We start from the raw sequence: 26,706 nt of genomic DNA, 5'->3' as shown, positions 1-26,706 counted from the left end.
CAATAATCATGATTTCAATATCAATCAAAATAATTGTGATTATGATTTTTACCATAATTGAGCATCCCTACCTTAAACTGACAAGGGGGAGCATACAAACTGAATAAAAGCTGACCAAGGATTGAGCCTAGAGGGACCCCACACATAATGAGAAGAAGATGAGACAACATTAATGAATTAATGAATAGTAGGCTTATATTATTCTAATGACTTGTTTTATTACGAGATCGCAGATACTGTATGCACTGTGTACAGTACACATCTTAAGGCCGCCACAGAGTCTGGTGTACTGTGAGCGGACCGGACTCCGCACGGCATTTCCGCAGTCATTTGAGGTTTCATAGTCAAGCGTACCACCGTGTACCAATTTCCTACATTTCTCATGCCAGTTTACTACATTTAATGCAGGTCGATGTCAACCAACACACCGAGCAGCCTTTTGTGTGACACCAGTGCGTGACACGGATGTCCGCACGTTAGAAATTTGGAGCTTCGTGCAAACCTCTGCAGAGTCCGTTCCGCTCACAGTACGAATCCCCAAGAAAGGAACCGTTTGTGAATGCCTAAATCAGCCCGAAAAGGTCTTAAGTGGAGCTACGATGAAATTTGTTCTTAACTTTTTTCTTAACCTGTTCCACCCGCGAGGGTCGGTACCGACCCTTAACACTTTGTATGCCACTCACGGCTTTTCTCGGGTTTACGCCCCGACCGTTGAATGCCACGGTCACGAGTATTCTCGGGTATTTAATTTTTTTTTTTTAATTAGCGATCTGAAATCATATTGCATCACGCGAGCCTACCGTTGGAGATCCAGGGACCGCCGGCGCTCAGATGTGAAAAAAGCGCCCCCTATCGTCTCCCAGATGGTAAATCACCCTTTTGGAATGGACTCAATGAAAGTGAATGGGAGAACGGATTTCTGACTCGAAATTGGGATGGGAGAAAAATAGAAAAAATAAGGAGAAAAAGAGGCCAAAAATAATTTTTCTTTAGTCTTTGGCCAGTGGCACTAAACAGAACTCTGGAATTATGTTTTTTTTTTTTAAGTAAGAAAGTCTCTCTTTGTTGATTATGAGATAATAAAGGAGATGATCGTAGGTTTCTTCCTGCTCTTCTCTATTCTAGTTGGCAAAAACTATAATTTAACCAGGTGATGGATTGAAAGAACACAATGACCTTCACCCTATAATAGGGGCAATGCAATCGGAAGCTGAAGAACTTAGAACAGTGTCAGGAGGTAGAGCAGTCCTCTGGTAAGCTAAGGTTCCCAGTTCAAATCCCGCTCCTCTAGGGCAGCTTGTTGAAGTGTCCTTGAGCAAGACAGTTGGCACCTTGCATGGTTTCCTCCGCCGTCTGTGTGTGAATGTGTGAGTGAATGTACAAAATTGTAAAGCGCTTTGGATAAAAGCAATATATAAATGCACCATTTAGTCACCTTCCATGGATAACTTCTGACCTCATCAGTACCTTCAGGCAGAGAGATAAGGCATGGGCCACGTATCGTAAGACTAAGGATCATGCAAACTGGGAAACATACAGACAGCTTAGAAATAAAAGTAAAATATTGACTCGGAATGCAAAATCAAATTATTATAAAGAATCTCTCAACTCTGATTTTAAAAACACTAAACAATTTTTGAATTTTTTTTTAACTATAACTAATTCATCTGATAAAAATACTCATTGTAATCAATTAAAAGTTAATAAGCATAATCCTCTTCTTGTAGCTCAAGCCTTTAACCAACACTTCTCTTCAGTTTGTACTCCCACAATACCGGATCCTTATGTCATCTGTAACAATGCACCACCTTGCAACAGCTCCTTCTCGTTCACGAAAATCTCACCTATTGATGTTCTGAATGCCATAAAAGACCTCAAAGTGTGTAGTGGCCCAGGCCTAGATGGTTTAGAAAGCAAATTTCTCAAACTTGTTCCACACATGTTGATGTACCCCCTCTGTTATCTCTATAATCTGTCTTTATTATCACATGAAATACCATCCATCTGGAAGCACTCAAAAATCACTCCTCTCCATAAAGCAGGCAATGTACTAGATCCCAATAATTATAGACCAATAGCAATTATCTGTTCCATAGCAAAAGTATTTGAAAAGTTAATTTACAAGCTGTCTAATTATCTCAGCAACAACAATATTTTATCACCTTTGCAATCTGGTTTTCGCTCTAATCATTCCACAACTACTTTATTAAAACTCACTAATGATATATTTTCTTCATCTGGTAATGGTAATCTCACTGGTGCAATATTTAATGATTTAACAAAAGCCTTTGATTTGGTCAACCATTATCTCCTATTAGACAAACTGTACGCTATTGGCCTCTCACGCAATGCCCTACTCTGGTTTAATTCATATCTGTACAACAGAAAACAGTGTGTTGCTATACAGGATGGTAGATCTGAATTGGCAGTACAGGAACGTGGGGTGCCTCAAGGCTCAACATTAGGCCTGCTCTTGTTCTCAATATTTATTAATGATCTCCCCTCAATTTTCACAGGTTGTAATGCTCAACTCTATGCCGACGACACAGTGATATATACATCTCAAATTACCTTACCTCAAATTCAGTCAACACTTCAATCAAATTTCAATAAACTCGAATCATGGCTCTTGGCTAATAAACTACTAATCAACTAAACTAAAACTAATACTATGCTCTTTGGGACCATCCATAATCTTGCATCCAAAACCATTAATCAACCATTTAATATCACTTGTCTGGACGGTACACAACTGCATAGCGTTGATAACATTAAATACCTTGGTCTATGGCTTGATTCAGAACTCTCATACAAATGTCACATACCGTAATTCCTCTAATAGTAACCGGGTCTCAAATACAAGCCGGGTCTCTATTAATGGCCGGGTGCGCTCTTGAGCTAAGCAATTATAAGCCGGCCTCCTAATACAAGCCGGGTTACTAATATACTGAGCTGCATACTGAGCTAGTTACGTGATTTCACTTTGAAAACGTTGAAATGACCAGTGACCACCTGTAATTGCACTGTTTACTATTTCATACAGTACTTGGTTTCAATAAATGAACCCAGTACATTTTACTGGGTTCAAACTGACACAAAATGTTGATTTATTCATTATGATCCGTTTGAAAATTTGAAATATAGGCCTCCCTCTTATACAGGCCTCCTGCTAATACAAGCCTGGTACCCGCTACAGTTGAAACAAATACAAGCCGGGGTTACTATTAGAGGAATTACGGTAGATAATATTGTTAGAAAAGTCAACTTTAGTGCTGGTGTTCTCTACCGCAACAGAAAATGTTTCACACTCCCTGTCAGAAAGAAACTGGTTCATCAACTAATTTGACCCATCATGGATTACGCTGACGTAGTTTACCAAACTGCATCTAAAACCAACCTTCTTCCACTAAACACATTATTCAACCGTCTATGCAGATTTGCTCTTGGCTGCCCATATTTGACACACCACTGCACCATGTATGAAAACCTTAATTTGCCATCTCCCACAGTAAGACGACAGCAGCACTGGTTACAGTTTATTTTTAAATGTATTCACTTCAATTATCCGCAATATCTCAAACAGTATATGGACCCTTTCACGTCTAGACATCAACTGAGACACTGTGCACAGCTATTTTTTAAAGTTCCAACAAATGTAACCACCTCAGTTGGCAAAAAATCATTCATGTTCAAAGGTCCATCTGACTGGAATAATCTTCCAGTTCATATTCGATCTATAACATCCTCCAAACTGTTTAAAACGGCGCTGTCCTCTCACCTTGAGATTACTTGTTCATGTTTCCACCAATAATAGTATAACAGATCTTTGAAGCAATCACTTGAATAATTATCTGCTCTGTGTTTTGTTGTTTGTTTGTCTTATGTTCCTCTTGTTTGATGTTGTTTGAACCTGTTTATTATTAATTTTATTTTGTTTTGTGTTTGGTTTTTGTTTGTTTCTTTTTGTTTTGTTATGTTTAATACAGATATGTAATTTATGTATTTTGTAAGCTGTGGACCCCCTCAAAAACGAGATGGTTCATCTCAAGGGGTAATTCCAAATAAAGAATTTCAATATATATATTTACAATTAAGCTGATCAACTAAGTCATTTACATCACGAAACTCAGTTAAGCTGCTACACTGAGGAGATAAAACAGAAAAGATTAATCATCAGAACTCGCGGGTGAACTGTACGTTTTAGGGAAGAAGCACCTACTTCAATATGAAATAAGACACCAGAGGACATGATGGTTGATGTTCCACAGGCCAAGTACAAGCAGACGGGAAAGATGGAGGCGACCAGCTCTCTGTACAGCCTGCTACCTGCAACACGGGAGACCCAGCAGGCTAAACAAGCTACTGACATACTGAGCGAGGTACAACACACACACAGCGCCAGTGTTTTGCTATGCTTGTGGGGACATTCATTTGACTCACATTGTTTCCTGCTGTAAAAATGTTTCCTGCTGTAACATTGTTTCCTGATGTAACATTGTTTCCTGCTGTAACATTGTTTCCTGCTGTAACATTGTTTCCTGGTGTAACATTGTTTCCTGGTGTAACATTGTTTCCTGCTGTAACATTGTTTCCTGATTGTAACTGAGGGGTTACAAAACCCTGACTGTATTAAAGATTGTGATAGATTAAACCACTGCTAGTTATGTACTTTAATTACTGGCCAGACAGTACATCAAATATAGATGGTGAACACCCACAAGAACACGGCATTGACAAAGAAATAGTATTTGAGGGTATTTTATTATTATTATGCAACATTAGGTTACAGAATGAGAATTAGGGTCGCGCTTGTATGGCGAAGAATATGCGTAAAGTCAGTCAATAGCATGAGTCACTAAGAATAGCAGGAATCCTACGATGGGTCTAAGTTGACACCACCTGTCGTATAATAGCAACTATATAAGGCAACACTGGTACCGCCTGGAGACAATGGGTTCCCTCCGGGGGTGTAAGGCCTGGAGGGTAGAGGAATGTTCGGGTACTCAGTCTGATTCAATGAGGAATAAAGAGACTCCAGGTACAGGAGTCGGTCCTTGTAAATCCCTGATCAGCAGCAAAGCAATAATTGTAATCCAAATGCTCGATAGCATTGATGACAGTTAGCCAGCCTCCGTCCACGAGGCCAGCCCGAGTTGTAATCCTCACGAGGTTGAATCCCAAACAATAGTGGAAATCAATGATCCTCTTCTCCGGGTAACACGTTCCAAATCAATATAATCCAACCAGTAATGGTTCTGCAATCGCCGACGCCGATTCTCCTGTGTACATGTCCAACGGTTCTCCGCCTAGGACTCCTCGGGTGTGGGCGACGTATTTAGGCCACACACCCTGGCTAAGTACACTAGCTAAAGACACGACGAACCGCTGGGTAATGCTACACACGAACAAACTGTGGCCGCACGATATACAATAAATGAACGACTATTTACTTCACATTAGATTAGGTCGAACTCGACGTTACTGCATTAAACTCTGACACTTTACTATTCTATTCGCACGTGGTTCTCAACGCTCTGTTAGACGCACGGTTGCTCACTTCACTGCACGTTGACTCGGGATGAACAACAACTCTGCGCACCTGCGCCGTATATATACTTAAGTGACTAACTAGTCCCAAACCGCAGTCTTTGTCTGGTATCAATACGCTGTCTCCGGGCATGTCCTGACATGCCTGAACTTGTCTTTGAACCTGCCGTTGGGAGCCTGCGCGCTGGCGCCTAGGGGCACTGTCCAATAAGGAGAGCGAATATTACTCTGGTTTGAACGCAGGTAAAGGGATATTCCGTGTATATATATAAATAATATACAGAGTATATCAAACAATAAAGGTAGATTCTCAGTTTAATCTGGCCCTTCACAACAGCCGCCTCCTAATTAGTCCGCACCTAATTAGTTAAAGGAGACAGATTAATAGTCCAGTCAACTGCTCAATGTCTGTTGTGGGGAGTAGGGCAATCTACAAAGTCAGTGGGTCATGATCGTCATCAGGGGAGTCAGGGAGCCTCGGCAACTCTATCAGCCTCGCCACGGGTCGGGTGTAACAGTGAGGCAGGTCGGCCATCATGGGCATACTGGGCTGTGCTCGCCACTTGCGACAGTCTAGACAGGTCCGCTGGAAGCGTTGTACTGCTTCTCTTCCTTGCAGTATCCAATAACGACGTCGGATCTCAGCGAAGACTCTCTCTGCCCCAGCGTGGTGCACATCCTCGTCGTATTTCTTTATGATGAGCTCAGTGACCTTGTGTCGGCTGTTGAGGACTATAGGAAACTTGACGTCATCCGTTAAGTCCGGGGCCCGTCTCAGACGACCACCCACCCTGATGAGGCCATGGGTGTCGCGCTCAGGGGCCAAGTGGAGCAGTCTGCTGTCTGACGGGATTGGCTTTGTTCCCTGCAGGCAGTCTAGCTCATCGGGGAACGAGTCTCTTTGGGCTCGCTGTAGCAGAAGGAGTTCTGCCTCTGCGTAGTTCGATGCGTCAATGTCGGTAGTGGGGGGAACCTCAGGGTGGTACCACTGGAATGTTTTTAGCTGCACACTCTCAAAGGTGAGGCAGTCGTCTATGTTAGGGTCAGTGGGGACTGGGATGTGCGTCAACCCACAGAACATAGATTTCTTGATCTCTGCCTCCTCTTGACTAGCCTCCCGTGGGGTGGGGGTAGGCCACTCTTCCTCCGGGAGCTTGAGGAACTCAGGACCGTCACTGTAGATATTGTGACGTGTGAGGTCATCTAGGGACATCCCCCGTGTGATGACATCGGCTGGGTTCTGTTTCGTGTCCACGTACCTCCAGCACGCTGATCCTACCAGGTCTTGAATCTCTGTGATTCTGACTCCCACGAAGACCTTGTATCTACAAGAATCGGACTGGATCCATGTGAGTACGGTCATGGAGTCTGACCACAAGATTGTTCTTTGCACCGGGATGGTGAGTTCACGTTGGATTAACGTGGCGAGTTGTGCGCCTACCAGAGCTGCGCAGAGCTCTAGACGCGGGATCGATTGTTGCTTGCGGGGGGCTATCCTTGAGCAAGCCAGGATGAAGGCTGTGTGTATTTCTCCTCCCTCCTCTCGGGCCCGCAAGTAGGCCACCGAGCCGTAGGCCACTTCCGAGGCGTCACTGAAGACGTGCAGGTCCATCTGGCACGTCTCCAGCCGCACTGTGGGTGGGAAGTAGCTCCGGCGTATGTTCACATTTTGGAGCGAGCTGAGTTCTCTCTCCCACTCTCTCCAGGTGGAAGCTGGGTGGTCGGGAATGGGGTCGTCCCAGCCCTGTTCCTTGTCCCACAGCTCTCGTACAATCATTTTCGCCCGAGTGGTGTAAGGTAGGATACACCCCAGCGGGTCGTATTGACTTGCGAGTGTTCTGTATACGCTCCGTCTGGTGGTCGGTAGAGGGGTCGACCTTCCCTGCTCCGGGGTCAGGGGTGTGTATTTGTAATGGAGCGAGTCTGTTTTGAAGCGCCAGACTAGGCCCAATGTCATTTCCTGTGCTTCACCTGGGGTGGTCGCCATCCAGGTCTCGCTGCTTGCTGCCTTTGTCTCTGGGGAGAGGCTGCGAAGTACTTGAGGGTCACTGCTGGCCCACTGCCGGAGATCAAAGCCACCTTTGATCAGTGAGGCGCGGAGCTTGAGCAGGAGGGCTTCGGCTTCTTCTGGCGTCGAGACGCTTTGCAGACAGTTGTCCACGTAGAAACTCCTCTCTACACTTTGTCTGACCTCCTCGTCAGCTTCAGGGTCTTCTGTCACATGTTTTTGAAGTGCGAACGTAGCACAGCATGGGCTGCATGTGGTGCCGAAGGGGAGGACCTCCCATTGGTAGATGGATGGTTGCTCATCTTTGATCCTCTCTCTCCATAGGAACCGCAGCAAGGGCTTGTCCTCCTCCACTAGTCGCACCTGCAGGAACATCCCTTTGATGTCGCCGCTGATGGCCACCTTGTCTTGGCGGAAACGTAGTAGTACGCCGAGGAGAGAGGGGCCGAGCGTCGGGCCGGGCAAGAGTTCTTTATTCAGATTCTGTAGTCCGATCTGGTAGCTGCAGTTGAATACAATGCGATCCTTGCCGTTGTGGTGGACCTTGTGGTGGGGCACGTACCAGGATTCAGTCGTCTGGTCGGCCTCTTGAATGTCAATTTTCTTTATGTGTCCCGCTGTGATCAGCTTGTCGATCTCAGCGCGGTACACAGTGGCTTGAGTGGGGTCTTTGGCTAGACGCCGCTCGGTGTTCAGTAGATATCGCTCTGTCGCTTCTCTTGAGGCGTGGAGGGTGGGCATACCCTCTCGCCTCAAGAGTGGAGTTGCGTATCTCATCACTCCGTTGACCTCGACTCTCTTTGTCTTCTGCTCGAGGAGGGCTATGGCATAAGTGTCTTCCTTTGAGCGAACGAGTTTCTTTTCATTCTTAAAGGGCATCGCGTCTAATGTCCATAGCCTCTCGACGTGCTGCAAGAGGGTGGTGTCTTCTTCGTTTATTCTCGTGTAGAGACAGCGAGTGGCTGTCGGTCGGTTGGAAGACCCGGAGAGGGGGCCTTGTAGTGTCCAACCCAGGCGGGTCTCGACCGCTGCTGGACAGCCTCTGGGCCCGATGTGGACCCGGTCCGTTGGGACGATGAGGTGTGCATGGTCGGATCCTATGAGCAGGGTCGGGGTGGCGTCGTCGATGAGCGGTATAGGTAGTTGACGTAGGTGCACGTATTTCTCCATCAGCTTTGGGATGGGGTAGGTGTACTGTGACAGGCCTATGTCATGGCTGGTGAAGGCGTTAGTGATGCTATACTGCTTCTCGGGCTGCCCGACCGCTGCTATCGTGAAGGAGACATTTTCACCCTTTATGGTCTTCAGGTCTCTTCTAATGGTACGGATTGTCATTGTTTCTTCGCTCCCCCGCAGACCCAGCCGGGCTGCGGCGGATGCGAGGAGGAGAGTCTTTTCTGACCCATCGTCTAGGACGGCGTAAGTGTCCATGACCTTGTCCTCGTAGCTTAAGAGCACTCGGACCACCTTCAAGAGCACTCAGGAGCTCCCGCTCTTCGCAGGGTCTATGTACATGACGTTCACTCTCGAGCTGCTTGGGGGTACGGGTTTCTTCTTGTTGCTGTCGTGTAGGACCTCCAAGTGGGCGCCGTCGCACTTGCTGCATCTTTTCTTTAGGCGGCACTCAGCTGCCATATGGCTGCGCGCGCAGCGGAAGCAGCGGCGGTTGGCTTTGATCCACTGACTCACCTCATCAGCGGTCAGCTTCTTGAAGGTGTCACATTGAGACAGCCAATGTTCATTTTCACAGTACTGGCATACAATCTTCCACTTCCCCTTGGTCTGGGGGGTGCTGTGGTTCTTGTGCTGCGGCACTGACTCGGCCTGGTGCATAACTGTCACTGACCCATCTCTTGGGCTAGATCCACTCCACACGAATGTGTCCAGTCGTAGACTGCTAACTTCCCTTGCGAGGAAAGCAGCCAGGTCTAGGAGGGATGGCTCTGGGCCGTTGGGGTCACGGTGTTCTCTCTGCCACCGAAAACGCTCTTGGCGGGCTGGAGGGAGCTTCTCCAGTATTCGCTCCACATTAGAATTTGCATACAGTTCATATCTCCCCTTCTCCTTTTGGGACCCCAGCATCCCCACGAGGGATTGAACCTTGATAGAGAGGTCATCCAGTGCTCTATTGTCTTTGGCTGGGGGGAGGCGGTCGATATCCCGTATTTCTTGGATCACGTAATCCCATATGCGTCCATAACGCTGGTCGAGGGCCACCAGAGCCGCGGAGTATGGGGTGCTTGAGTTGGAATATGCCAGCGCTATGTTATGCGCTCTGGGCACCTTGAGATGCTTGAGGAGGATGGCATATTTGTACGACTCGTCGTGGACATCGGACATCATAGTCTCCAAACACATGCGTAATTCCGTGTACTGTGCTCTGTCCTCGCGCGTAAAGTCTGGGAACGTCGGTGTGCCAAGGTACGATGCCATGGATGGCTGGTACATTGGTGAGCGTAGGGGAAGAGGCCTCCTGGGCGAGTCTCCCCGTACGTGTGGTCGTGGGTTAGTACTTGGTGGGTACCAGAGGCCGGGTCCCCAGGTGCTGTTCCTCGGTGCTGACTGTACGTCAAACTCACCCGTGAGTTGGGTCGGGGGTTTGTAGTGCAGTGACTCGGGGCTGAAGTCGGGGCTGTACTGGGCCTCCTGTTAGTGCTGGTGGGCTTGATATTCCTCCTCTTCCTCTTCTAGGTCCTGGAGTCTTCTAGTTAGTCTCTCGGCGACGTAGGCCGGTTCTTCCCGTTGGCTGGGTCTCGTATGGACCGGTCGGGGAGGGGGCTCGGAGACGTAGACAGGTTCCTCCTGTTGGCCGGGTCCCGGGTAGCTTTGTCGGGTAGGGGAAGGTGCCCTAGACCCTTGTCGTGATGATCTCTGGGAGCTCCGTGCGGCGAGAGGGGGTGTCGCCCTGGCGATCAATTGTTCTATCATCTGCGCCTGCAGCCGGTCGCGCTCTGCTTCGCGCTGCGCATTGGCGGCGTCGCGCTGTGCATTGGCGCGGTCTCGTTCGATGTTCTCTTCCGTCTGAAGGCGCCTCTCCTCCAGTCTGATGCGGTCGTCCTCACTCCTTTGTTGCGCCTGGAGGCGCTCTCGTTCAGTTGCAGAGTGTTCGCGCTCACTAAGGGCTTGCGCTTGGAGTTGCGCGTGAAGGCGCTCGCGTTCCGCTGCAGAGTGTTCGCGCTCGCTTAATTGTTGCGCCTGGAGGCGCTCTCGTTGTTCGCGCTCGCTCATTTGTTGAGCCTGGAGGCGCTCTCGTTCCACGGCAGAGTGTTCGCGCTCACTTAATTGTTGCGCCCGGAGGCGCTCTCGTTCCGCTGCAGAGTGTTCGCGCTCACTAAGGGCTTGCGCTTGGAGTTGCGCGTGGAGGCGCTCTCTTTCCGTGGCAGAGTGTTCACGCTCACTAAGCGTCTTTGCTTGAAGCCGGTCGCGCTCGCCCTGGAGTCGATCTCTTTCGGTTGAGGCTGTCAGCGTGGCGATCAAGGCTTGCGCCAGTCTCTGGTCCGCCTCGCTGGGGGATGACACTGACGGAGGTGATCGGGTGCTGACAGGGCTTGTTGGAGATCTGTTCTCCTGGCGCGCTCCGAGGTCTATCTCCTGAGCGCGGTACTCTTCTCTTGGTTGTGTGTCGGGTTCTATCCCTGGAGCGCTTTCTTTATCCTGGAGCGCTCCGGGGTCTATCCTGGTGACGCTGTCTGGAGGTATAGTCACGTCATGTCCCACTTGGTCCCCCCCGTGAGCTAAGTCAGTTTCGTTTGAACCCACTGGGGTCTCTACTGGCAGGGTCGCCAAGTCGATAGGATTGGACATGCTTAAACTATCCGATTTATCCGTATTTAACGTCTGTTTAGATAAGCTAGGGGGTAGAACGAAAGCGAAGTCCTCCAGATATGGAGGTAGCTGACGTTTGCACTGCGGGCGTCCTAGCTTAGGGGAGCCGCTTGGAGAGTGTTCACCGCTGGCCATGTCAATATTAATATTATATTAAATATTACACTGATACCCTCCGGCTCGAAGGACCAATTGTAATTGAGGGGTTACAAAACCCTGACTGTATTAAAGATTGTGACCACTGCTAGTTATGTACTTTAATTACTGGCCAGACAGTACATCAAATATAGATGGTGAACACCCACAAGAACACGGCATTGACAAAGAAATAGTATTTGAGGGTATTTTATTATTATTATGCAACATTAGGTTAGAGAATGAGAATTAGGGTCGCGCTTGTATGGCGAAGAATATGCGTAAAGTCAGTCAATAGCATGAGTCACTAAGAATAGCAGGAATCCTACGATGGGTCTAAGTTGACACCACCTGTCGTATAATAGCAACTATATAAGGCAACACTGGTACCGCCTGGAGACAATGGGTTCCCTCCGGGGGTGTAAGGCCTGGAGGGTAGAGGAATGTTCGGGTACTCAGTCTGATTCAATGAGAAATAAAGAGACTCCAGGTACAGGAGTCGGTCCTTGTAAATCCCTGATCAGCAGCAAAGCAATAATTGTAATCCAAATGCTCGATAGCATTGATGACAGTTAGCCAGCCTCCGTCCACGAGGCCAGCCCGAGTTGTAATCCTCACGAGGTTGAATCCCAAACGATAGTGGAAATCAACGATGCTCTTCTCCGGGTAACACGTTCCAAATCAATATAATCCAACCAGTAATGGTTCTGCAATCGCCGACGCCGATTCTCCTGTGTACATGTCCAACGGTTCTCCGCCTAGGACTCCTCGGGTGTGGGCAACGTATTTAGGCCACACACCCTGGCTAAGTACACTAGCTAAAGACACGACGAACCGCTGGGTAATGCTACACACGAACGAACTGTGGCCGCACGATATACAATAAATGAACGACTATTTACTTCACATTAGATTAGGTCGAACTCGACGTTACTGCATTAAACTCTGACACTTTACTATTCTATTCGCACGTGGTTCTCAACGCTCTGTTAGACGCACGGTTGCTCACTTCACTGCACGTTGACTCGGGATGAACAACAACTCTGCGCACCTGCGCCGTATATATACTTAAGTGACTAACTAGTCCCAAACCGCAGTCTTTGTCTGGTATCAATACGCTGTCTCCGGGCATGTCCTGACATGCCTGAACTTGTCTTTGAACCTGCCGTTGGGGGCCTGCGCGCTGGCGCCTAGGGGCGCTGTCCAATAAGGAGAGCGAATATTACTCTGGTTTGAACGCAGGTAAAGGGATATTCCGTGTATATATATAAATAATATACAGAGTATATCAAACAATAAAGGTAGATTCTCAGTTTAATCTGGCCCTTCACAACACTGATGTAACATTGTTTCCTGCTGTAACATTGTTTCCTGCTGTAACATTGTTTCCTGGTGTAACATTGTTTCCTGGTGTAACATTGTTTCCTGATGTAACATTGTTTCCTGTTGTAACATTGTTTCCTGATGTAACATTGTTTCCTTCCCATGTACATGTCAAAATACTTCCCAAAGGTCAGTGAATACCACAACCACTACACCAGAGGAAGATCAACAAATCATGTTAAACCCAGATTCGGCTCAAACAAGGGACTAAATACGTTTCGCAATTATGCCACATCAATGTGGAACGCCCTACCCAAAGCTGTAAAGGAATGTGAATCCCTACCCACATTCAAAACCGCTCTTAAAGAGCACCTACGGGAGGCTGCAATTCGAAACTGGCCACCGTAAATGCCCAAAACCCCCACCACCTCCTAATAGACAGTCTCCTCCCCACCGCATGTATATATTCCCTCCCTGCCGTATGTATATCTCTCTCCCACCCACCCACCCCCTCCTAATGTACAGTCCCCTCCCCATCATATGTATATACTCTGTCAGGATCTAGGGGTAACAGTACTGTATATTTGAATACCGTTTATGTCACAAATGTATCAGTACTAAATACCTATAATGTCATGTATGTTGTGTATGTCATAAATGTCTATATGAATTGAAAATGGGGGACCCTGATGGAAATAAGACAAACGTCTTTCTCAGGTCTGCATTTCCTTAACAATTGTGTGTATTGAGCCGTACTGTATTGTACCCATTCTGCAAGCTGTTAAATAAAGTTTTCATTAATTCATTCATTCCTGTTGTAACATTGTTTCCTGCTGTAACATTGTTTCCTGGTGTAACATTGTTTCCTGGTGTAACAGTGTTTACTGCTGTCTCTTCTCCTCTCCTCTCCTCTCTTCTCCTCTCTTCTCTTCTCTACCTTTCCTACTCCAGGTGAAGTATAAGGAGGTAGGTAAGAACGAGATGAGGAGCAACCTGTACTCTCTTCTCCCTAAGACGACCGAGACGCAGCTCGCTAAAACTACCATGGATCTCCAGAGCCAAGTATGCAGCCCTCTGATTCCCTGGTCCCCTGGTTTTCACTCATCATTGTCCATCCGGTCCACAACAATTAAAGTGAAAATCCACCCTGAAATAGAATGATGTTATTTCTATGCTACTGTACAGCTCAGCTTCAAATGTCTCACTTTAAAGGACGACTCCACTTTTTTTGGAAATTAGCTTATTTAACATCTTCCCTGGAGTTAGACAAGAAGATGCATACCTTTTTTGTCTCTGTGCGTGCATTTTAGCTTTGGGAATAGACGCTCCGTTAGCATAGCTTAGCTTCATCACTGGAAGTGGGGGAGGACAGTAGCCTTACAGTGCCTTACAGTGTATTGCAAGGTCTGACATTGACCAAACTTGATATGCATGACCTTGGTGGGCTCTAGGTCAACTCCTGAAAAGGGGGTCAATGTCAGACCTTGCAATCAAAAGTTAGGGGGCGCACTGAAATTATGGCAAGGGTTATTAGCCCCCTAACTTTGATTGCAAAGTCTGACATTGACCCCCTTTTCAGGAGTTGACCTAGAGCCCACCAAGGTCATGCATATCAAGTTTGGTCAATGTCAGACCTTGCAATACACTGTAAGGCACTGTAAGGCTACTGTCCTCCCCCACTTCCAGTGATGAAGCTAAGCTATGCTAACGGAGCGTCTATTCCCAAAGCTAAAATGCACGCACAGAGACAAAAAAGGTATGCATCTTCTTGTCTAACTCCAGGGAAGATGTTAAATAAGCTAATTTCCAAAAAAAGTGGAGTCGTCCTTTAAGCTGAATACCAGTCGTACTGCATAGTGCATGTTTCACAGACCTGATACCCTTTACTAGATCACAGGAAGTGACAACTCTGACAGTCCTCTAGAGGCTAAAAGATAGACCCAATAGTTGGTATATCCTTTACATACATTTGGAATAATTTCAATCAATCAAAACAAAACAAAATTAAAGGAAGCCGGTTTCAAACCATGAGTTAAGATACTCAATTTGTAGATACCAGTCTTAGAATAATAGTCAGGCCTGTGTCAAGAGCCTGCTGATCACATACTGTAAATCAAAATACAGTTAGCATACGCTGGCAAATGTGTAGCAATGACTATAAGGAAAGAGAGCTAGCGGCCATAGGCTGCTGGTCACTCTTCTTGTTCCTAATTTATAATTATAGTAATTTTTACAGAGAGAACACAGCTTTCATGCAGGTGAGCTGGCCATGGGAGTGGTTTTTGTGTGGTTAGCATACTCCACCATCTTTGCTATGGTGGCTCAACGCTGTTCCTCATCTGATTATTTCTCTGTGACCTACAGTATCTCCTCCTATGTTTTGATTATCTCACAGTTAGCTTGTAGTTAGCTTGATATATTTCAAAGGAGAATCCAAATGCCTCACCCTCAAAGTATAGACCAGGGCCCTCATTTATCAACGTTGCGTACGCACAGATATGTGCTTAACCCGTGCGTACGATCATTTCTAAGCAAAGTGTGGGACTTATCAATTTGAACTTGTGCTTGACTTTGTGCTTATATCTACGCACAGCTCGGAGCATGCGTAGCTGACACCCGGTGGTAGAATATCGTTACTGCAGACGGACGGCATATGCGCTCCTCAGTTTCATGCATGTTTCAATGCGGAAATAAGCTTCCGTGCATTACTCCCGACACTGGCGCGTGTTCTGTATGAACCGTAATTCATTATAGTTCATTGTGAAATAGCGATAGTAGTGTAATTATTGTCAAACCCTAAATAGCATGTGGAATAGGTATTTCCGAATGAATTCAGCCTGGTTCATAGCGTTATTATAGGAATACTTCTCCGGTGTGCGCTCAGATGTTTTCAGAGATATAGGGCATGTCTATTTGCAGAGAGAGAGAACATAATAATATTAAGTAGAGTTCGCTACCCGAGACACATTCTCCTTGATTTGTACTGCAATTTGAGACCCACATTGGAGCGTGGAGCAAAACACAGTGTTGGATGTCTAATTTCCCCAACCCCACCAACTATATACAATATCCATATATCAATAACAGGAGGCCAAGAGAGGATTTTACGCCAGGTTACCCAACATCATCGGAGAAATATATAGACTGTACCCATATAGATTTCAATGCTCCATCAATAAACAAATCCAGTAATGTGAACGGGATTCCACTTGGTCAATGTACAGATAATCTGCGATGCGCATTTTGGCTGATAATGTGCCGGTGGCCGGAGTCTCATTCAGGCCGTATTTAATTCAATTGTAATGTTATTACTGGGGTATCTAAAACATCACTTAAATGCAGATCAGGGTTATCCACTGAAGCCATAATGACTCTGACCAGAACCACGGGCTCATGACGAGCGCAAATAATAGGCATTGTAGAGCGCAGAGTTGGCCTGCTGAAATTGATTTAATTTCAGTCATTACAGTGCTTAATGTCGGGTCAGCTTGTCATTTATTTCTGTCAATGTGCTGGTTCTGTAGCAGGACTGGGTCAGTCAACATCCTTGGCTCCCGGCGCACCGAAGATAGTCTACACGCTCCCTCCTCCTCAGCGGAGTTGTCTGTGAACTTGGCAACTTCATTGGATTTATTTATTCTCTAAAAATATACGCTAAATACTATTATTCTGTGTGTCATGTTTCCAAATAAGATTGTTCACAACGCGAAATGCTGTATACGTTCAATTTGTTGGTTGGACCTCGGTGATCGATCTCGCTCTCAGTGAAGTCTCTCAGAGTCTGCACGAGCTCCAGCGTAGGATCAAAGTGATATTTATCAAGACAGGTGTGCGTACGACCTGTGTACACACGTGTGATAAATCCCGTTTTTTTTGTGCGTGCACACATTCTAACTTCTGTGCTTACGAACGAAAGTAGAAGACTTTCTAAGAACTGTTGATAAATGAGGGCCCAGGGATTCTCAAACTTGTTTATACAATGACCCCATTTTATTTAGTTTTTTTTGGCAACCCCAAACATAATTGTAATTGTTGTGTAATCTCAACGTGGAATTAAGGAATATCAAAATAAAAGCACACGTTGTTGAACTTGATCATGCATATTTATTAGGAAATGTAATTACAGCACTATGTTATCAGTACACATTTATAAAACTAGGCATATTTAGCCAAAATAAGTTGCCAGAACATTACACAAAAATATATATAATATAAAAAAGAAAATGACTTGCCAATGCACCTAGCCACGACCCCACTTTGGTTCGTGACCCGTAGTTTGAGAACCGCTGGTATAGACCAATCAATTAGATGCAATCAATGGTGAGCACATGCACCGTCAGTACGCTGTTGTGTTCTATGTCACCTCCATGCATAATGCCCTCCTGTGTTCACTACCGTCGTTTTGTTCAAACATCATCATCTTACCTCTATGTAAAGTCATCTACAAGTAAACTAGTGACCATCGCTGTCCCTGTTGTCAACACCACCGTTCCTCCCAGGTGTCGGGCTCCTCATTCACTTCCATTCATCTTGGTGTGTGTGTTCCAGAACCAATACAGGGAGCAGGGCAAACAGGGCATCAGCAGCGCTCTCTTCCACCAGATGGCTGACACCAAGGAGATGGAGTTCGCTAAGCACCTCTCTGCGCTGCAGAGTGAGGTGTGTGCGTGTGTGTGTGCGTGCGCTGCGCGCGTGTGTGTGTGTCTGTGTGTGTCTGTGTGTGTGTGTGTGTGTGTGAGTGTGCGTGTGTGTGTGTGTGTGTCTGTGTGTATCTGTGAGTCATCGCATGCAGGGCCTCATGTCTCCAAGAGAACAGAAGCATAATTCAAGTGATGGTTCTGATTTTTGGACCCCTAACCCTATGATGTTGTTGATTGGTTGAAATTATTTCTCAGCACAATCCATGCTGTTCTTCATACTAGCTCCAGATAGTTAGTCACAAACCAATGCAAAGTCAATGGGGTCGAGCACCTGTTTGTACAAACTGAGTGAAGCTCATTGAAATCGACTTTGTGTGCACTGTGTGTACAGACCGGATGCTTGACCCCCTTGACATTGCATTGACAGCATGGATTGTGCTAAGAAAGGACTCTACCGATCCCTTACCAATCAACATCCTCATTGGTTAATCACACCTACATGTATTGCATGGACATTCCTCATTTTAAGCTGTCCTAGTTCTGCATTATTACAGTACTAATGCAGGATAGATTACTTCTACCATGGCTACTACTGTAGTACGAATGCAGGATAGATTACATCTACTATGGCGACCACTGTAGTACTAATGCAGGATAGATTACATCTACCATGGCTACCACTGTAGTACGAATGCAGGATAGATTACATCTACCATGGCTACCACTGTAGTACGAATGCAGGATAGATTACTTCTACTATGGCGACCACTGTAGTACTAATGCAGGATAGATTACATCTACCATGGCTACCACTGTAGTACTAATGCAGGATAGATTACTTCTACTATGGCGACCACTGTAGTACTAATGCAGGATAGATTACATCTACCATGGTTACCACTGTAGTACTAATGCAGGATAGATGCAGGGTGGAGGACCTCTACCATGGCTACCACTGTATTATTAATGCAGGATGAATGCAGGATGGAGGACTCCTACCATGGCTACCACTGTAGTGCTACGGTGGCACAGTGGTTGGCTCACAGCGACAAGGTCTTGGGTTTGAACCCTGGTGGGAGGCCTTCCTGTGTGGAGTTTGCATGTTTTCTCTGTGTTTGCATGGATTTCCTCTGGGTTTCCTCTGGGTTTCCTCTGGTTTTTCTCCCACACCATAAAATACATGCATGCTACAGGTACATACTCCTTGAGCAAGGCACTGGTATTGGAACTGGAATTGGTCCCCAGGCACTGGACTGTGGCTGCCCACTGCTCCTAGCAAAATAAAATTGTTTAGTTTATTTGACAATTATTAAAATACATTACATGTTACAACAAGTCATGCATCTGTAGCTGGGCGGATTATCCCTGCTTCGTGGGAACGGGTGTGCACAGCCACTGGGTAGCGAGACACAGTAGAGCTCCGTCTGACTGCACCTTCGTCTTTGGGTCTGGAGCGTCAACTGGAGGCTGGCAGTGGGAGTGGATGGGGCCCGGGATTTACCAACCTGGTCTGGTACTCCGGTCTTCCTCGCCCTTCCAGGGCGGTCAGCAGTACTCCCCAACTCGCTCTCACTTCCCCCAATACCTCCTTTAACCCTCCCACACCTAGTGACTGAATTGTAAATAAATAACTTAGTTCCTCCCGCAAGCAGTACCCTCCCTCGGTGACATTAGAAACCTTATAGTAAAAAGGGAAAAGTTGGATAGGAAGGGGTTAATTGTATTAACGTTACCCACACCAAAAGAGTTGTTCATGGGCTCAGGAATGGACACGCACACAGAACTCCCATCTAATTCTTTATCGTTACTTATACTGGTCAGTTACAAAGATTTAATAGCAATGGGTCTAGAATGAAGTCTTACTATTATTATTAAAGAACAAACACGTTATCACACTCAAAGAAAATGAAAAAGGTGGGCCCACTTTACCAAACAAAAGTCCTATACTAATGCCGGCATGTAATGTTTATGGGGTACCCCTATGAACTGTAGTTAGCAACATTAGCTTCGCCCGTAGGCCACACCACACTGTGTACTGTGCAATAGGATCCTGAGCACCGAAGCGCTAATGTACTCAACCAAGATGGCGGCCTCGCTGCACCACCACTGTCCGGGTGGTAAGATGGCGTCGAACGCTCTCGTCACAGGAGCTAGCAAGCGGTGTGGGGCAGAGGGAGCAGTAGCGGGCTGAAGGCGCGTGCTGGGTGATGGCGACCTCTGCTGGACAGGGGGGAACTCCCGTGCTGGGCTGACGACCGCCGGTGCAGAGCAGATGTAGAACGCCGGTGAAGACAGGCTGCTGGCTGCCGGGGCTGGGTTGACGTGCGATAATAATCTGGGCCCTACCTTAACTGAAGCTACTCTGTGGGTCCTAGACAGCCCTCCTGCTAGCCGAAACATACAACGACGCAGGGTGCCTCTAACCACGGTCCTCTTCAAGCCACGCTGGCTGGGCACCTCACTGGAGGGGATAACGTTAACATAAGCCAACTCTTGGCTATACCGCTTTCTTCTAGGATAACTCGTTGTATCACTAGGGTTATTCAGTGGGGACATGCAACACGCTACTACGCTTATATTTCTAGTATAACCCGTAATATATTCAAGTTCAATACACTCACCCGTGTGGTCCACAACGGGGCTCTTTCAAGACACGACCGACCAGGTCCAAGTCCAATGTCGAAGTGGCTGGCTCTCCTCACTTCCGTTCCAGTTGACTTGCTTCCCTCTATGCCTCTCTCGTGCGCTCCGCCTGCCACCGCCGCCCCCTGCTGGTACCGCCAACTAGCCCCACAGGAAGAACTGGGTGGATAGAATATGATTCAGTTGACTGTTTATAATCCATATTCCAGCCGGTGAGAGAAGGAGAAACCCGCGTCATTGTTCGAGGGAATATCAATGGAAACTAGTTAATATGTCTTTGTGCACAAAGGGGAGATAAAAGGCAAGTCAGCACTTCTGAATAATAGTCACATATTCAGGGTGCTACACATCCTAAAATTATCAAGGATAATTAGGATGGTTTAAATGCAGAGGACAGATTTCGGGTATCTAACTGTAAAGGATGGAATCTCTGCATGTCTGCGTGCGTGTCTGTAATTTGCATATCTCGAGAACCGTTCATTCGATGGACTGCGTGCTTGGTGGGTGTATTGCTGAGGGCCCAGGAAAGTGCAGTGCTGAATGTGAAGTGCCAAGCAATCGACTACGGCCCGGTCCTACCTGTAGGCCGTCCTCCACCCCCAGAAAACCCAGTGTATTTATGTTCAAGTCCTTTATTGAAAAATATATCTATGTCTTGGCGTATATATTTTTCAAACATGCATGTATGTGTGTGTGTTTGTGCTTTGTGTTTTCTTTGTACTTTTCCAGTCAAAGTACAAGAAGGACAAAGAGGACCTATCCAATACGTTACACTCCCTACTGTCTGAGACCATGGACACCCAGTTTGCTAAAGAGATGACTCAGATACATAGTGAGGTAGGAGAGAGAGAGAGAGAGAGAGAGAGAGAGAGAGAGAGAGCAAGAGAGAGAGATAGACATGTTGTTGACATGCTGTTGATATTGCCTTTATTTTACATGTTTTGTTTTCTAGCTTGCTTGTGTTGTTGTTGTTGTTGTTGTTGTTGTTGTTGTTGTTGTTGTTGTTGTTGTTGTTGTTGTTTTTGTTGTTGCTGCTGCTGCTGTTGTGTGATTGTTATTGACTTGTTCTTGCAGAGCAAATACAAGGAGGCTGGTAAGAAGGAGATGGTAAACTCCCTCTACTCCCTCCTTCCTGACACTAAAGAAATACAACATGCTAAGGAGCTGACGCTGCTATATAGTGAGGTACATTCTTTACTACACTGCTTTTCACTGTGTAGGTGCAGCTGCTATACAGTGAGGTACATTCTTTACTACACTGCTTTTCACTGTGTAGGTGCAGCTGCTATACAGTGAGGTACATTCTTTACTACACTGCTTTTCAGTTTGTAGGTGCAGCTGCTATACAGTGAGGTACATTCTTTACTACACTGCTTTTCAGTTTGTAGGTGCAGCTGCTATACAGTGAGGTACATTCTTTACTACAGTACACTCTGCTTTTCAGTTGGTAGGTGCAGCTGCTATACAGTGAGGTACATTCTTTACTACACTGCTTTTCAGTTTGTAGGTGCAGCTGCTATACAGTGAGGTACATTCTTTACTACAGTACACTCTGCTTTTCAGTTGGTAGGTGCATCTGCTAGTATACAGGCTTAGGGCCCGCGTCCACTTGGCGCATATTTCTGACCGCACGCATCTGTTTTCAATGTATTCCAATGGGGAGGGAGCGCATGCGGCCGCATGCGGCCGCCTCTAGGAAGTGCGCTGCCGTCGGCTTCTTTTCTCAGCTTTTTTGTGCGGACGAAAGTTGAAACTTTCTCAACTTTCAGAGCGATGCGTGGGCTCATTTTCAGACAACCAATCACAGCCATTCATCTACCACTCTGTTTGTAACCTGACACCGGAGCTGCCTGCCTGTCTGGCTGTCTCCCACAGACCATTGAGATTCGCGACAAAACTAATAATAATAACTACACGAATACACTACTAAAAAGCTAATAAAAAGCAAAGGGCGAACTGTGGTGTCAGGCAATAACTATATATATAATTAATATACAATAAAGTTATTCAAATATGCTATAATATGTGCAAAACCGCGGCATGGCTGTAGATTTCTTTCTGTCATCTACAAGATGCGCTGCAAGCCAGCGCTGCCGGCGCACTCCCAGCATGTTTCACGGAGAAATATGCGCTAGGTGGACGCGGCCCCTTAGGGTTAGTCTGAAGTAGGGCTGGGCGATATGGCCAAAAATGATATCACGATAACGATATGATAATGTTATCATATCACTCGATATCGATAATTATCGATATTGTTATAAGTATAATTTTTTTTAACTTAATTCTGCATACAATTTAAATAACAGATGTATGTTTATTTTGCAGCAATTCTTTGTCGTTGCCGCCATCTTTAGTGTTACAGCCCCTCACACTCCAGTTATCAGGCTGCAGCTGGTTTGAAAGCGAAAGTAAACAGGCTTCTCTGCTGGCTGTGGCTGCAGGGGAGTTGAATAGTTCTGGCTCTGCTAGTTTCTTTTCTATCTTGTGGCGCTTTTTTGGTGGACAAACCACCGCACATGTGCACTGTGACTCGCGACTGGAGACTAGCTCTGCTAGCACACATAGCCTACTGTGTACAGACGGTTTCTGTATTTTTTATTAGAAAGCAAACTAAATAAATGGACAAGAGAAAAATAAATCTCAATTTGGTCAGTATTGTCATTTGGACAAGCAAAGCCATTACTTTAAGTTGCAGGCAAGAAAGACAAGTCTGTCCACTGTCTCTGGTTTTAAAGCTGCCCTGTTGCAGGTCACAATAAAAAAAAATATATAGAAATGGATATTTTTATTTATTATCGATAATCGATATCGATTATTAACACATTAACTGCCACGCTTCTATCCATCAATGTAGGCTCACTGCCACCAGTCTAAGCCTATGGAGATGTTCACCTTCTTTGCAGGGCTATAACTTTTTTAATTGTATTGCTAAATTGACATTACTATGGCCCATTCAACATTGATTATCTATCGTTCAGGATGTAGGAACGTTGTACTTTTTCATTCATAGATTCTTCCAAAAATACCTTCTAGAATATAAATATGTTTTTATCGTTTTCTGCAGTAATTCATAGAACGTGAGTTATAGGCATAAACGCATATATAGATGATCAACTGCCGTTTATTGCCGATACACTGGTCAGTGTTCCTAACTTCAGACTAGGGCTGGGCGATAAAACGATAATGATGATTATCACGATATATTTTAATGGCTTTATTTGGAAGGAATCATAGTGATTCCTTCATGTCAACCCTACAGGCCTCCTTGGAATTAATTAATTAATCATAATTTCAATATTTGTACGATAAAAAATTACGCATTTGATGTCGGAAAAATAAATAATAGGGATTCATCTGATCACAGGGCAGCTGGATTAACCATATCTGAACCAGCTATTTTGGACAAATAATTACTCAGATATTCAAACACAATTATGCAGTTGTTATGTGAAATGATTGAAAATAATAATAATTTAATGCCTTCTGTGGAATTTGTATTTCTTATTTGTTACACATCTGTTTTAATGATTAATTATATACATTTGAAAGAATGCAGGTCAACATGCAATGTATCCCATTGATTGGTATACAATGGGACAGACCTTTGTTTGATTGATTGATTGATTGAAAACTTTATTAACAGATTGCAGAATGGGTACAGTACAGTACAGCTCAATTACATAAGGGGATGCAGACCAGAGAAAGAATTTCGTCTTGTTTACATCAGGGTCCCCCATTTTCAATTCATCATAACATATATGACACACATGACACAGATAGACAGTACTGCTACATCTATACATTTATGACATACCAGATTTGCAAATACAGTACTGTTTGTGATACAAAAAGAGTCCAGAAAAGAGAGTACATTTGACGTAGAAACTGTTGGAGGAGGGGTGGGTGGGGGATAGACTTACACTGTACAAGCAAAACTGTACATTGGAATATTGACAAAACCATACTTGGTCATTTACTGTACATTGGAGGGGGTTGATATAGCTATAAACCTGCATTCCTTCGAATATATCATTAATCATCATTAATCAATTAAACTTATATTGAAATACACTATATAGCCTATACACCAACACTGAAATGACAGTGGATAAATAAATAAGAACTAAAGCTAATCGGTGGAAATAGACTCCATTAATATTCCATAACAAGTCTTGTGTGCGCCTACGAATGAACAGTAGCCTATAGGCTTAATTATGGAATAATAAGCCATACTGCGTTCATTCATTACGCCCGCCGTAGGCTATATATGTCATTCATTCATTCATATACAGTACTGCGCGTGTGTGTGTCTGTGTGTGCGCGCGCGCTGCGGCAGGTGTGTACCGCGAGCTGTATATGATGCCAATACATTAATCTAATCTAGTTTTGATGGGCGCAAGCGTGATTACGAAACCTAGCCGCATTTCTCGGAGATGCTCTCTGATTGGCACTGACTGACGCTAGGTTTCGTAATCACGCGGCTCGCAAAGCACTTCCGCCATTCCATTTCACACAGCTGCGTCACCAGTTGCCTTATAAGGAGCTATGGAGGCGTTGTTTTGTATGCAAATGAGCTGAACGGGAACGCGCTTTAGAGTTTAAGACAGAATGCCATTCTCCAAGCAGATATCAGATAATATAATTTGTGCGACCTTTTCAGCCACTTAAGACATATTACCAGTACGTTCAGGACTCAGAGTGTACTTGTCATAGATTATGTCTCAGTGGTTCCAAGATACGTCTTCCAGAATATATCTTTGAAACATTTTCGGGAATGAGACCCACTGACCAGCTGCTAGTATACAGGCTTAGGGTTAGTCTGAAGTTAGGAACATTGGCCAGCTGCTAGTATACAGGCTTAGGGTTAGTCTAAAGTTAGGAACACTGGCCAGCTGCTAGTATACAGGCTTAGGGTTAGTCTGAAGTTAGGAACACTGGACGTGCATGGACAAAAGAACATGCAAGGATGCACTTTGCGGGGGGTGGGGGAATGTGGGGGACTGTAAACTACTAAGAAGTCTGTCGCAGTCAACCAGCACCTGCTAACTGGTCTGACCCTTTAGCTCAGCTGGTTAGTGCAGCTGCCTGTGGATCCTATGGTCCCAGGTTCAAATCCACTCAATTATATTATTATGCATTCACAACAACAGATTTTGCCAAACAAGTTTTCCTCAAGCGAGCCACCGTCTTTATCTCTGTTGGTGCGTTAAGTAACTCAGCGAAAAACATACTTAATGGATTGATTAAGTTGCTCAGAGCATTGCTTAGCACTTTCTGACTAGGCTCAGTATACAGAAGAAATGCATCCTCCACGGACACTCTTAAGCTCAGATAGATTAGAACGTTAAGTGATTGGAAAAAAATTCTACTAAGCAAGAGCTTCCGGCTACATTCATTTAAGTGGATGTTGGGGGATAGCATGGCACAATGACTGATGGGCAATCTTGCTTGTCAACTCCTGGGGTACTGATGAACTGGTGTTCAGTTCTTTCTACACAGTTCCCTTTGAACTGAGAATTTTCTACGGTATGGAATCTTAACATGGCTGAATATACCATGTGCAGTCCACTGCTCAGGGAACTACTAGGTAATCGGAAGCAACCCTGGTCAGTAGAATTATGGAACAGAGATTTCTAAGTTAAATTATGTCAAATGTTTTATTTTTTATTTTTTTTAATGTACGTGTAAAGATTATTTAATGTTTTGCTGAATATAACTGAAGCCACATCAGAGATCTAAGGAGCAAACATGGCTGAACACCTTCTATTGGATGTGGAACATAGTATGCTAACATTAGAACAGAGTAGTGTACTGGATGCTGAATCATATTGCTAAAGCTACTGAGATGGCCTGTGTCAAACCACAACTTAGTGACAATGTTGATTAGTATCTAGTCTACAATTCACCACAGTACTGCAGTCACTCCAAAGAGAACAAAATAAGAGTAATATTGTCAACTCTACACAGCGTTTGACCCGAATGAGAAGGACATATTCCTTCTGCAGGACAGGAAACTGAATGTCAAGCATTGTTTCTATGAGGTGGAATTTAAAGTCACTTCTTGCTTGACTATTCTGTGTTATTTATTACTACAGTATGTCAAACCAGTCATGTAGTCTAATGATAGAGGAGTTATGCTGTGTCTCATCAAACCAGTCATGTAGTCTAATGATAGAGGAGTTATGCTGTCTCGTCAAATCAGTCATGTAGTCTAATGATAGAGCAGTTATGCTGTTATCTCACATTCAAGTGCCTCTAAAACTGATGGAAGACACAAATAAAACATTTAAAAACTGATGGAAGACACAAATAAAATAGTTTAAAACTGATTGAAGACAAATAAAACATTTCCTTTTGTTTTGTGAGGGGGGCATATATACCAATATATAAAATGCTGGTACTTGATTTTAATGCCCCCCCCCCCCCCCCAGAGAGCCTACAGGGAGGAGGGGAAGAAGGAGGCCGGTAGCAGCCTGTACGCACTGATGCCCCAGACCATTGAGACAGTCTTCGCTAAGGAGCTGACCAAAACACAGAGTGATGTAAGTGGATGTATTCCTCACATGCAGGACAGGAAACTGAAAG

General features: G+C 45.2%; 2 protein-coding genes across 2 annotated transcripts in view; both read left to right on the top strand.

Moving 5' to 3' along the window:
- LOC311235153 (LIM zinc-binding domain-containing Nebulette-like) overlaps nt 1-26,706 on the top strand; it is a 489,983-nt gene that overhangs the window by 403,954 nt on the left and 59,323 nt on the right. The gene's annotated exons all lie outside the window — the stretch shown is intronic.
- The window catches only part of LOC311234986 (uncharacterized protein), a gene marked incomplete at both ends in the record, with an annotated part of 70,566 nt that overhangs the window by 2,261 nt on the left and 41,599 nt on the right, over nt 1-26,706 (top strand). The window contains 6 exons of the mRNA XM_084322296.1: nt 4,269-4,379; nt 13,790-13,900; nt 17,387-17,497; nt 20,851-20,958; nt 21,196-21,306; nt 26,553-26,663. Of these exons, the coding sequence (XP_084178422.1) occupies nt 4,269-4,379; nt 13,790-13,900; nt 17,387-17,497; nt 20,851-20,958; nt 21,196-21,306; nt 26,553-26,663 (663 nt within the window). The remainder of the gene's footprint in view (nt 1-4,268; nt 4,380-13,789; nt 13,901-17,386; nt 17,498-20,850; nt 20,959-21,195; nt 21,307-26,552; nt 26,664-26,706) is intronic.

Source organism: Notolepis coatsorum, assembly GCF_963971535.1.
Source record: "Notolepis coatsorum genome assembly, chromosome: 10".
Lineage (NCBI taxonomy): Eukaryota > Metazoa > Chordata > Actinopteri > Aulopiformes > Paralepididae > Notolepis > Notolepis coatsorum.
The sequence above is the reverse complement of the archived record's forward strand: the minus strand, read 5'-3'. Positions and strand labels throughout refer to the sequence as shown.